Source organism: Limanda limanda, chromosome 19 (assembly GCF_963576545.1).
Source record: "Limanda limanda chromosome 19, fLimLim1.1, whole genome shotgun sequence".
In the NCBI taxonomy this organism is placed as follows: domain Eukaryota; kingdom Metazoa; phylum Chordata; class Actinopteri; order Pleuronectiformes; family Pleuronectidae; genus Limanda; species Limanda limanda.
Window position 1 is genome coordinate 7,953,103 of NC_083654.1, and position 14,146 is coordinate 7,967,248.

General features: G+C 42.8%; 1 protein-coding gene across 1 annotated transcript in view; it reads left to right on the forward strand.

Moving 5' to 3' along the window:
- The window catches only part of csmd2 (CUB and Sushi multiple domains 2), a 260,666-nt gene that overhangs the window by 114,674 nt on the left and 131,846 nt on the right, over positions 1-14,146 (forward strand). Inside the window, exons 6-7 of the mRNA XM_061092731.1 lie at positions 10,854-10,966; positions 12,783-12,860. Of these exons, the coding sequence (XP_060948714.1) occupies positions 10,854-10,966; positions 12,783-12,860 (191 nt within the window). The remainder of the gene's footprint in view (positions 1-10,853; positions 10,967-12,782; positions 12,861-14,146) is intronic.

A 14,146-nucleotide genomic window follows, 5' to 3' on the forward strand; every position in this document is an offset into this window, starting at 1 on the left:
CAGAGAACAAATCCTAATCTCATCCCCCCAAAAAAACAAGAGTAACAGTCGAACAAAAGGCCAGTTAACAAAACAGTGGGATGAAAGCCCTATCCTTTTTCTTTCTGCATCTTTCCACTTCATGTATTTGGATTCAGTTTTGAATGGTTGCACAAAAGAATGGCTTTGTCAGCGACCCTCGCACTAATTACACGAAAACAATGCACGGAGCTCCTGGGGTGAGAGAATGCGGAGGGTGGACAGCCTGTACGGAGGAAGAGCCATTCAAAGCTGAGGTCTGACTGAATTTTATTTTTTATTTTTTTCTTCGCTGCTCTTGGTGCCTGGATGACTCATTCCCTATGTCCCCTGGAAGCTACTCATCTCCTGCTTGTTCGTACCCCCTCTCCTCCTCCCACCTTCCTCCCACATTCTTCTGCGCTGGAATTCTCACAACTCGCATCAATCCTCACAACCCCGGTGAGATGCTGCAGTGATCTCAAAGATCATGAAAAACTGACGTTGTACACTAAAGAAAAAAACACAAGGGAAAACGATGTGCCCTGTAATACAGCCTGGCTTTGAGTGAGTAATACCACAAGGGACTGAGGGGCATGGCTGAGATGAAAGGGGGGGAGTTATTGTGACACCAGAATTTCCACCCGGGTTCATCCACGATTCTTTACCAGCTCATCTCAGTGGCTCGTTGCCACACGCCGAAGGCAGCCAAACATGTGGCTTTACAACCAGGAGGATGCTGACTTCATAAGGGCACGGATGCAAGGCACAAATATAAACCTCAAATATGTCACGAAAAGCAAATAATGTTCCTTTTTAAGTCGAATTTATATGTCTGGAGAGACTGCAATGCATCCCCACATGGTGCACAGGAAAGAAAAAAATACTTAAAGTAATAGCTCACACTGTTTGACTTGTATAAAGAAAACACATTGAATACATTTTGGAGTAAACTATAAAAGGATAATTTATTCTCCGACCTCTATGATGGTTTCAGGGACGCCAACTCCAAATAAGAAAATAACATACTGGACATCCACTTTGTGATCTTCTGTGGCTCAGGAGTTAGAGTGAGTCATCTCCCAACTTATGTCACTGGTGTCCAAACACACACATATTGCCCATAACAGTGTGCGAGTGATGTTCGATAGAGAAAGTGCTGCACTGTATGAATGGGTGAATGGAAACTGTACTGTGAAGCACTCATCAAGACTAGAAAAGCGCTACACAAAAACAAACCATTTACCATTTGCAAACTGTTTACTTTACATACGATTACACATTAATTGCATTTTTAAACCTTTCGAAGTTTCCTTTGGATAAAATTGTTACCTCAAAATAAAACGTGCACAGTTAAACATGTTATTGTGAGGTCACCTTTTATCTTCTGTGGTTAAATGTCACATAAATGTCTCTATAGTTGCTTCTGTGATAACGATAGGTCTGAGCAGGCGGTAACGTGTTTTTTCTTTTCTTCTTAAAAAAGTTCCCTGCACCACCTGACCTGCGTAAGCCTTGGTTGCTCTGCTCCACCCACCGCGGTGCAAAAGGTGGAGGTGGCCTTTGGATTTTGGAACAGGTGCAGGCACAAAATAAGGGCTCGACAAGACTGAAAAGGCAACGGGTCCGTGTTGGCGCTACCGAAAACTTAGTGCTGGCAAGAAATAGAGTTTTAGTCCTATTTATTTCTGTAAGAGCCTCTTCAGAGCTCGTCTGAAAAGATGCCAGAGAAAGAAGTGCATTGGAAATTGAGTCAAGAATCCCTGATAAGTAGCAACAGTAAGTGATAAGGGAAAAACTGGAGGACGTGTGAGAGGTAACGTAGCAGCTGTGTGTTGAAGCAGGGGAATGAGAATAAATGTGTGGATAGAAACAATTCAATTCAAAATAGATATACGAGTTGTTTCTTTCCCCGAGCACTTGCGTGTCTATCGTGAATCCACCCCTATCTGTTTTCCTATGCTCTTCTGATTCAAGCTGTGACCAGGCAAACAGGCAAAATAAAATCAACAACCATCAAATGATGAGAAGAATATGAACTCTCAAGCTTTTTAATCCTGAGCCGGCAGCCTTTCAAAATGCACAAAGAAGGATTTTAATGGTCATCATTTCTTTGTATATCTCTCCCACTTGCTGTTAATTAGCTTTGCTTTATACATAATGCCGACCTTTATTTACTGTACTATTCTTTAATATGCCGGCGCCTCGGGGCTTATTGTTTTAAAGAGGGAAACTCTGACTCTGCACTTTTCCGCGCCTTCATTATAAAAAGTGCACGAGAGCAGATTGTATAGCAACATAGGTTTATATGCCATTCAGTTTTATGATTGCCAGTAAGTTGCTGTTACTAATGGGTTGCTGTTAAATCATGCATGCATTTAATATCGACACGAACCTCAAAAGTTATAACAAAGAAAACTGATGCGTAGATTTCCTCAAACCAACAGCACTTATCTTCGATGCACATGTCAAAGTGATGCCAGGTCATTGAAGTAAAACTGCACAACACAGAATTCTGTAAATAGATCAGACAATTCAGATAAAAGTATCAGACGTCCTGCTTCTTAAGTGATGTTTTATCCAAATACGTTTGCCAATCTGTCTAGGATGTGTTTGCATCAAATATGGTTTCAGTTGAAGCTTGTTTGTATGAGCTGTGCATGGACATGCAATCCAAACACATAGAGAGATGCAATAAAAATCCCAGCAGATCATTTTCTAAAAGTAATAACTAGGATTTATATTATACCTTTTACAGTACCCGGGGCTGCTTTACAGAGTTAGGAGAATAAAATGAAAACAAACCAAGGACAGGGGATAATCATAGAGATTCTGGCTGGGGATGATGGAAGTAGTGGTCGAAAATCTTTGTGAAAAGAGATGGTGCTTCCTGACTCTCGAGTAGAGAGCGTTGGGGTTGCTACGCCGACCACCCTGTAACCATCAGGCTTGTGCAGGTGGATGGCGATTAGACCTGTGGTCCAGGGACCTTGAGGACTGTAGGTCCAGAGATGGAGTTCAGGGATGGAGAAGGTCAAGCAGGTTTTGGATTGTTGGTTGCTTTGCTGTCTGGCTTTTGTTTGGGTGAGAACCTTAGCAGCTGAATTCTGCAAATGCTGGAGCCACATGGAGGTTCTCTGGACAGTGGTGATGAAAGCGTGAATGGGGGTCTCGGCCATTGTATCAGAGAGTGATGAGGAGACTATAACTATTTGTTTCTTTCAGAATGCTCTGGTATCCGGGGGAATACAGTGTATCGTCTCTGTTTGGGGGATTTGATACTGTTGCTGGGTTCAATATCATTAGTGTGGTCGTACCTGTCTCCTCACATCCGGCATCATCCCAGACTCGCTCTGGAAAAAACAGCTCATACACAGTAAGCACAAGGGAAGACAAAGGGCGAGAGAGACAGAGAGTGTGATACGGAGCGAAGGCGAGAGAGAGTGATTGTCCAGCGTCACAAAAAAAATATTCGTCTTACACTGACAGGTGATCTGATATTGAAACTTTAGTTGTATTACTTAAAGAGAAAGATGATTTCTGTGCCTCTGGGAGCACAACCAAATGGAGAGCGCCCCCCCCCCCCCCCCCAGACTGCCACTCTGACTCTGTAACACACAACATTAAAACCTGTGAGCGGTTTTAATGATTTTGACACTACATTAAAACCTGTGACTGGCTCTTAACGCTTTGGCTGATTGGTATTACCGAGGCTGGTAGCACATTGATTATGGAGTGTTAGATAGAGGGGAAAAATTGAACAGTGGACCTGTTTAAAAGTGACACTCACCGTGGGTTCTTTTCTTCTTTTTTTTTACCACAACTTTTCTGTTCTCGTATTGACTTTTCTCTGTCACACTGAGATGACTCTGTGACTGTCTCTCTCACCTCAATTTTTTTTGGTCTCGCTCTATATCTCCTCAAGCCTCCCGTAGAAGAGAGGGATGATGTTCCTGTAATGGGCCCGGGGATATTATTGGCCCCTGTTTATTGTTGTGTTTGATAGATCCACAGGGAGGGCTCAATTATCACAGCCACCCAGAGTGACCTTGGAAACTCATTTGTTTTCCTCTTGTTAACCACAGATCCAATACCTTGCGCGGACAATTACAGCCATTGAGAAGTGCGCGGATATTGTTTGGAGTAGTGCGATGTGATGTGTGTGTACCTGTTGTGTGTTTGTGTCCTCAGCAGTGAAGGTGAAGCGTAATGTCGGCTGTGTTTGAGAAGGGATTAAACCGAAGGAGAGAAATGGAGAGAATAGCCACTAGCTTGTGTACTCCTGCGTTTGCCGCCGGCTTCATTTTAATCAAACAAGTAATCTGTGCAGGTGCAGGGTCATTTTGTTGAATTTCAGTGAATCATTCCCCTTTGGTTTGCTCATCGCTATTGTTCCACAGTCCATTCGGAAGCACTTCTCTTTTGCTCTTTCTGACTTTGCTTGCATCTACCTTGACTTTTTGAGCGAGAGCAATAAATCACATTGATGCTGCGATCAACTGTGGAACAAGCGGCACTAAATTCTTCCATCATTTCAGCCACTTGACTTTATGTCTCGGCCCCCTTTTGTCTGCTCGCCCTTACGCCTTCTTTTTTAAGCTGCTACCAAAATATCTCTCTACAATATATGATGTATTGTATTTGCGGGGTCATAGTGCGTGAAACTGATTAACTCTCCAGACAGATTCTTTCAAATTGGACCGTGATGGATGAAGTAATGGGGTCGCTCCCTTCTCTGGGGTGGGTCACTTGATTTTTTCCAGAATTTAACATTTTAATGGATTGCCATGAAATGTTATCCAAGGAAATGGTAAGAGTGAAATCAGGTCCTGAAATCCAATCACTCAAATTACATTTTTGTCTGGGACACATGTGGCCACATTCCTTTTTGCCGCGTGAATGCAATTGCGCAAACCTACTTTTACGGTTCTCAGGGTCCATACATCAATTTGTTCGTAGCAGCCACAATAAACATAACACTGATCACCACATGATGATTTATACTTTTCTAAATTTGGTAAACTCTTTCTTCCTAGATGTGCACTTTCATTCATTCAGTCCCTTCTGACTCTGCTCACTCTCTTTCTCTGTCTTTCTCTCTCGCTCATACCAACACACAGATACACACATACACACACACATCATCCTCTGACACGTGTGTTTATTTGCATATACAGCTGAAAAGTGAGATCTGATCACAACTTGTCACAGAGAGATGGTCAGGAGGCTTTTTTCCTCAGATCAGCTTAGCAGTGTCCAGTGGTGATTTAATCTCTCAGGACAGATGTTACCAGGTCTGAACAAGGCCGCAGATTGTGACTGCACAAAAAAAAGTGAATCAAAAGCTAGGACCTATAATAAAAAAATTGAGTTTGATAAATGGGTGCGTAAGTTGTAGAAAGAACAATTTATCGCCAGCCTTTGATATATTCTGAGTTTCATATGCAGACTGTAGACTGTAATTACTGCAATCCAGGTCAAACTAAAAAAAACATGATTTTATTCATCAGCCCCACGCAGAACTGTTGCTGCCTTGACTTGAACCTGTTCCTCACAGGACACTTCTCTCACCGTCAGTGTGACAGATCCCTGCTGTGGCCTAGAACTATGCGGAAGTTCTCTCCGGACTTGACACATTGTTTGATGTGTACCTTGTGTACTTGTAAGGAAAGAAAAAAATAATCAGTTCAACCTCATACAGCTTGAGATTTGCTCTTGTGTGACTACTCTGCATTTCTCTTTGGTGCAAATGAAACCGCATGACAGAGTAGCCCATAAGGTTAGTGTTAAGTTGCATCGGTATTAAAACTGGAAGAGCACATCATCAATGAAAGACCCCATTGCCCTTAGTATTTCCCTGTCTATGAAAAATACATATTTGTCTTTGACAGCTGGTTATCAATGACAAGATGTTGTGTGGCACATTGTCCCCACAGAGTTGTCCCCAAGCTTGAGGTGCGTGAACCCATTGTTTTTAAAATGACTGAAACACAAAATAGTATTCACAGGAAGCTTTTAGCCATACTGAGAAAAAATAAAAAAATAATACGGGACGGGGGGGAGCCAAGATGAAGGCTGCCGCGTTGCTCTTCCCAAAAGGAAATATCTTTCAATCAGTGTCCATATTATATGTTCTGTGAGGGCAGAAATGAGTTGTGGGAAGAGGAAGAAAGGAATCCCTCAGAAGATTTAACAAGGCTTTCTGATGGGGCCAGAGGTCTGTGAATGAATAAAACATGAGGGCTGAAAGAGGAAGAAGAACAGACATTTTAGCTCTGTTGGACCAGGGAATTTAAAGGAAGAGTAGGCATGCTGGCTCTGATGGGTCTGCAGTTTTACTGACTTGGCCATCCGGTGGTTTCAGTCTCCTCTGCAGTGCCTCTCTTCTTTTTTTTTGCACTCAAGAGCTTTCGCCTCCTGGTGCAGCACAGACCCAGGAGGCATAACTGCCCCGAAGGCCTGTCTTAATACTCCGGCCTTGACTTATAGTGTAAAGTTGATGGTTTTTACTGCCCGGGTGGTTGTTGTTTGAAGAAATTAATGGGTTCTATGTGTGTTGTTTGGAGCAGGGGACTCTGGTGGTTCATTTAAACCCCCGGTTTTCGCCTGCTCTCAGTTACACTTGAAGGTCACAGTTACAGCTCCACTGCCGGCACAATAATAATGCCAGTCTCTTAAGGGTCTTCCACACTGATTAGTTTTACCTCGGAAAGATGTGCCACGTGCGTTTGTGTGTTTGTGAAAAGACAGGGAGGATGGGGAGAGAGGATTTATTGATATCTGTAAACAGTGTGTGTTTGTATAGTGAAAATATACTAGCTGTGGTGTCTGTATATACATCTGGACAGGCTGGCATGTGCTATATTTCACGAAGCCTCATTAGAATGCTCAGACTTTTGGCTGTAAAGTCACCGTGACCCACCGTCTTCTGTAATCACCGGGACCTGCATACTGAGCAGAGCTCCAACTAACACAGATAGCTCCAACTCACACAGACGTTATTCGTGCATTCACCTGCACCCCTACGCAAACACCCACACATCAGGTGCTCTATCGCAATTAATATCTGATTTAATGCGCTTTGTCCAAATGCAGAGTCGGCCACCTTTGACCCGCAAACTCCACCCACTACTGATTGTGCACAGAGTCATTTGACACCATGCCCCTCGAACAGAAAGCAGACGACATGAAACGATGAATATAAAGCAGGAAAAAGCCCCTTTTCGCCGAGGAAAGGTTGCTGAATTGCCTGATGACGGCGACCTTTGTTCAAAATCCTGAAAGGCATTAACAATTTAATGAGTCACATCACATCAGTATGGAGAGTGTCTCTGTGCTAGGCTTGCATAATATGGATTTTGACTGGTCCTGCGTCTCTCCCAAGACCCTCGATCTTAATATAACAGTGAACAGACAGTTCTAAGTGACAGGGATTTGCAAATCTGATTTCAGATACTTGCTAATCAGAGGTTGTGTAACCGTTTCAGAGTTTCACTTATATCGATAACACACAGTGTGGATTCAGATAAAAGAGCTGCATTAAAACCAAGCTGGTTTTCAGGAAACAACCAGACCAACAAACCAACAGCTCGGCCGCCTCCATCACCTTGCCCTGCCTGAAGTTCTTTCCTTGGACAATCATCAAAAGTCTCAGTACGAGGAGCTTTGGGGACCTGGAAATGGAAACTGATTTAGCGCTGCACTCTCAAGACAATTCCGCATAAAAGCTAATATGGTCAGCGACAGAGAGAGAGAGCGAGAGAGAGGGATGGCTAGGTAAAAAGGAACTATAGCAGTACCAACCTTCAGCAGACCTCCATCAGCCTGCCCAGGAGTTTTTCTGTCGCTCCCCTTGGTCACTTTCACCCTCAAACATCAATGTCTCAAACAAGAAAAAAAAAATGGGAAATGGCAGATGTGACATAGGGTCAAGATGTTATTTATGGTGGTCTTTTCATCCCTCATCCCCTATTTATTAATCGTCTAATCCCGAATGGCATATCCATCAGTTCTTGATCCTTGGTCAATGCCACAGTTTTTAGAATCTGAAATCTGTCGTCAGTTTTTTGTTGGGTGCTAATGAGAGTTGTTACCAGCTTAAATTGCTCTATGATTTCAAAGGACATTTCCATGTATCCCTATGATAAAAGGGGCGACTGTACACAAGCGAACAGAGGAAGAATTGCTAGATCCAGTAGACGTTGGTTTCCACTTGACGATAAAACAACAAACCAACTTGGATCTGGTGTTCGGGGGCCTTTGTGTGTACATATGCTGGTTGGTGGAGTCATGTAGCCTACGGCAATTCATTGGCAGGAGATTTGCTACCAAGGATATTCAGCTGTCACAGGTCCCAGCTAAGTACTCAGAGCCGGAGGTGACATGCGCCGGACCCTACATGAGCCCCCCCCCCCCCCCCTGCTGTTAAGTGATAAAACATCCCCAGAGACATACTGACTCACTTTATCACTCTTGTACTCGCCGTTGTAAATCAAGTCCTGTGTCATAAAAAAATGACTTAACATTTCCGCTTAATTTGCATTATTACATGCAGCCTCTGGGCCACACTGAAAGGAAGAGGAAAAATACTAATCTGATCAGATAAATACCTTTAATTATGACCAAGTTTGAAGAAAGAGCAGAAATACAATGCTAGTGAGGACACAGTGTATATGATTGGATTATAACCAATGGATAGTGTAGCAGTTATTTGAAAGGTGTCCACAAAATACGCCAAAGGAGCTGTTGGATTTGATACTGTGTTGCTGTCCTTCATCTGGTTTTTACACACACATATTTTCCCTCTCCAAACATCGTATTAAACGGAGCTCGTTCATCTAGTTAGGAAATAGGGTCGACCCCGTCCGTGCCCAAGACCCTGACCTCTACCCTTTTTGAGATGTGAACATAACTGTTTGATTAGTGAAGCTCGCCTCAATGGAAATCATGTCTTAGCCAAGGATTGAGGTCATTGGCTTTGCTGACTTACAAGTGCGGGGATGGAGGCAGCCACGGGGGCCGAGGGAAATGCTCGGGGTTTCACAGCGACGTAATCACTTTTCTAAGCTCGTCAACATTTTCTTTTGCCTCTGCTTGCTGCGAGGCTAAATCACTGACATTTTGAAAGCAATATTTCTTGATCGTTTCCTCATTGTCTATCGTCTCACTTGTAGTTTGTCCGATACGCCGCCAAAAAAACTGTTCTCCACTCTCTGATTTTCCCTGCATCCATGTTCGGCTTGAATAAAATGTTTTTGCTACGACACGGTGCAGCTTCCTTTATTACCTCCGCCGAGTCGGTTAGGTATTCACCCCTTTCCGTCCATTTGTCGGTTGTTTTGTTTGTTTGTTAGCAAGATTACACAAAAAACACACAACTGATTTCCACAAAACTTGGCGGAAGGATGTTGGCTGGTTCAGGGGAGATTAAATGAAATCCATCCATTAAATCCTGGGACGAATCCAGAATATTTTTTATTTGCACTTTCTCTAACATTCCCATTGACTTCCTTTGGAATAAGTTGCAGATGTTGGAGAAAAATCTTGCATATTAAAGACATATACTGTAGAAGTGTCTGCAGTTTAGTGCAGCTCAATTGAATTTAAAGGGACAGTTGGGCCTTTGGGGCGGTATGCACTCTTTTCTCTTTCTTTGCTTCTTTTACTGTTGGTGTTTTTTTTCCTCTAACATTCCCATTGACTTCCTTTGGAATAAGTTGCAGATGTGGGAGAAAAATCTTGCATATTAAAGACATATACTGTAGAAGTGTCTGCAGTTTAGTGCAGCTCAATTTAATTTAAAGGGACGGTTGGGCCTTGGGGGCGGTATGCACTCTTTTCTCTTTCTTTGCTTCTTTTACTTCCCTGCCGTATGAATAAGAGCTTGGTGGAGGTGTACCTTTAGTATAAATCTACTCTATAAAGTCAGGCAGATAGGTAGGTTTGGGAGATGAGGTGGACACAGTTGGGGAAATTTAATTTGCTGTTGGGGAAGTGGAATTACTGCTCGCACTCGTTGGGATGTGGCAAGAGGGTATAGGTGCACATACTGGAGTGTGCGTGTATAACACAGAGTAAAATTCAACATTGCTTTTAAACGTCCCTTTTCTGCAAGTGCCACCACTGTTCTATCCCAGTCGCTGATTTCTTTTGTTGTTGTTAGGTTGTTTGGTGAAGAGACTTTAAAATTGCAATTCCCCTTGAGAGTTTGATTATTCCTTCAATATATCTTAAAGTTGCACCATCTTAACACCTCCTAAGTGATGGCAATATTCATTTTGAAATGTAAGTATAATCATCATGAACAAACAAGACAATCACCGGGAAGACTGTCAGGTTCCGCCAGCCTCCACAATATATCGTCTATCCATCGGACTTGACTTTATGGGAAATCTGATGTATTGCATAATGTGGTGCGGACACAAGTGCAGAGCCGCTTCCTTCTAGCAGCAGATGAAACAGCAAATAGCTAATAAAAGAGAAAATAGTTTCTGTATGTTTAGTTGCAATAATTAATGAGCAAAATAGAAGCAAGAAAAAAACGATGTGTACTTCAATTATAGTAATTTTTACAGTGGTATATATTAAACATAACACATTTAGTGCTTTATTCCTTTTTAATGGAATCGCTCCCTTGACAACCTACACTAAATAAATATCTGAGATGACTTTGGAAATGCCTGAAAGAGCCGTCACGTACAAAGGAACTGATCAGTGCCTATATTATGATTATGGCGTATGCTAATTATTACAGCCGTTTGCAATCTGCTACCTTCGTATTATTACACTTCGAAGCACTCGTTTGCGGATATGCTAATAACAAAGGGCACTTTTCTCTTCTGTATCTGTTTCCGCAGGTTCACCGGCCCCAACCTTCCCTCACCCATCATCAGCAGCAAGAACTGGCTCAGGCTGCACTTCACCTCCGACGGCAACCACAAGCTGAGAGGGTTCAGCGCCCAGTACCAAGGTATGACCACACTAATCTCATCTCCACCCACATGCAACAAAATAACAAAACCAAGCCCTCGGCCCTGAAATTAGGCACATTTGTATTTTCCAGAGAAAACAGTCTTTGCCTTTTTGGACTTGAACTTTTCCTCTCATGCTGCCCTCGGGCCAGGATGTGAACTTTGTACAAAATGTTTCTCATGATCTTAGAGGCAGATGGCCTTAGAATTTGTGGACCACGATCTTGCTCCTAAGGGAGGGAAGTGTTGGTGACCTCTTTGCTTTTTATCTTCACTGTCAAGACACAACTGAACAGAGGAAGCACCGATATATGTTAAATTCAGTAGAGAGAAAATATCTGATGGTTGACCGACATTTTCATCTAGTTTCCAGTGTAAATAAACATTTCTGGGGTTAATCAGGTTTTTTCTTGTCTTAACATTTAGCTGGTTGTGAAACTGTACTGATAGCGAGTGGAATTATTTCAGTATTTTGGTAGTTGGAAGTAGTTGTGATTTCAAGATTGACTTTTTTCCCTCTTCTGCACACATAACCGCACAAACACAGAGATCAGCCACAGTTGTAAAACCGGTAAACGGCTTGTATGCTGCAGCTGATGTGCATTTACACACACATGCACGTGCACAGAAGCCTCTCTCAAGCACATCCATTACCCCTTCCCATTGCTCTCTGAGGGTTTAGGGTGGGGGGGTGGGGGTCAACCTTTAGAATGGATGAGCTGGGAAAAAGGATTATTTCATCAGCCGAATAAAGGTGATCTCCAAGGATCTCACCTCTAGCCAGCTGCTGGGAATCTCAGAGGCAATGATGGTATGAGAAAAATATAGAGAGCAAGAGAAGGGGGGGGGATTCATGATCAACATGAAAAAGAAAACGCGGTGAGCCCATGGGATAACAGGTTCAGTGTTAGATAAATATGTTTAGAAGATCAGAGAGGAATGGGAGACTAATACTTTCATTAGATTAAACACTGACTCCATCCCCCCACAACCACCACCAGCCATTCTCATCATGACATCTCCCGTGATTACACAGCAGCCGCTTGTTGCGGTGATGAAATGACTGCTGATTGAATATCTCCATTGACTTTGTGTCCTTCTTCTGTGTCCGTTAAACAGAAACAGCCCCAATCAAACGCTGCACCTAATAGATCGGTTTGCTCAATACAAACACAATTATATCTTTTTTTCTGCCTTCTTTTTGAGATCACTCTCACAGATCTGTCATTGTGATCCTTTCTTTCAAACCCACAATAAGCACTTTCCCCCCCACCACCACATGTGTCAGATTAGCTTTGAATTAAAATGCTGCTGAAACTGAACAAAGGATCAGACACATTTGTGCAAAACAAGTAAAAGTTCCATTGTCAGGAAGCGTCGGAGTAATTAAGTAGGGTGAGTCTGCACAAAAACAGCTGACGCTGCTGCTAAAACTGATGAATAAATATGCATTTAGAGGGGCCGCTTACTTTGCAATGATGACTTAGTTATTTATTTTTTTCCCTGCAATTATCAGGAGACTAATTTAAAGCTCATATCGTGCCTAGCAGACCCTGCCTAAAAAAAAATCCTAATATCAAATATTAATGTTATTCCCTTGACATGATATTCTATGGGAATTGTGCATATCACCATACAAATGTGACCTTTACATATGGACATTGCATTCAAATGTTGTGTTTTAGTGCAATAATAAGTTGCCATGAAGCAGGTGTGGGCAGGTAGGTATATTGTATATATTGTATATTTCATCTCGATGCAGGAATGCGTGGGCTTTCTGTCGCTCATGTGTGTCTGTGCTCTTTCCCTCCGCAGTGAAGAAGATGACTGAACTGAAGTCGCGAGGGGTAAAGATGCTGCCCAGCAAAGACAACCACCACAAGATATCAGTGTGTAAGTCGGACACTTTAATTGCCGTGTTTTGCAAATAAACAGGACTGAAAATAATTATTGGTCCACTTTTCCCAATACAGAGGCCACTGAGTTATCATTGGAGAGAACAAGATAATAACTTAAAGAAATGTCTTACAACTGTGGACTCAAGCACTTATCTAATTCGGCATCTTCCTCAGGAGCTTCTACAGATTGACTCATGCCAACTAACAACTCTTAACAATCATACTGAAGTCTCCCCGAGGTGACATTGAGGGAAAAGTTACATGTCCAGTGTACATGGATGGAGAGTGACATTTGACTACATGAGGGATCAGGGATTTGTAAAGCATTCAGGAATTTCTGTCTAACCCTTCGTTTTTTTTTTTTTGGGGGGGGGGGTCCTGAATACACCACGGTCGAAGGGGTGTTTTTGAAGGCCTAGATGGCCACTACCACTACATCACTTGGATAAATGACACAACACAGCCCCTTCACAGCAACACACAAAACAAAGGGGTAGGACCAAGTGGTAGGGCTAAGGGATGAATGAGGACAATACTGTTATAATTAGATATTTCCCTTAAGGAGGGTGAGCACTGCATGACAATGGAGTTCGATAGTAGAAGTTAATCCAAGAGGTTTATTCAGTTCAGTTTCAGTGTTGCCAGTAAAGAACAGACGCGACTCTTGTGGCCACGAGTAACTGACTTAACTGTGGAAAAAAATACTAATTTAATACACGTTGAATATGCCTGTCCACTCCACAATATCTGTGTCCTCCTATGACAGAAGATGCCAGAGTCCTTTTCATCTTCTCACTCTCCCTAACTTCCTTGTTAGTTTTTTTTTTCCTTCTTCTTTCACTCCTTGGCCAGAGCAAAGGGTAAATTCTGACTGTAAAAGGTACAAACACAAAGGACGCACTGTCTGTGCTGGAGACGCCGTTCTAATGGTAAATGGACAGCAGTAATTGCATTGGTGGCTCTCTTCACCGTGGCAGTCTTCCTTGCCCTTGTACTCTCTCTCTCTCTCTCTCTCTCTCTCTCTCTCTCTCTCTCTCTCTCTCTCTCTCTCTCTCTCTCTCTCTCTCTCTCTCTCTCTCTCTCTCTCTCTCTCTCTCTCTCTCTCTCTCTCTCTCTCTCTCTCTCTCTCTCTCTCTCTCTCTCTCTCTCTCTCTCTCTCTCTCTCTCTCTCTCTCTCTCTCTCTCTCTCTCTCTCTCTCTCTCTCTCTCTCTCTCTCCCTCTCCCTCGCCGCCTGTCTGACTCTGCCGCTTGCTTTTATCCGATCCTGGCTTTATTTGAAC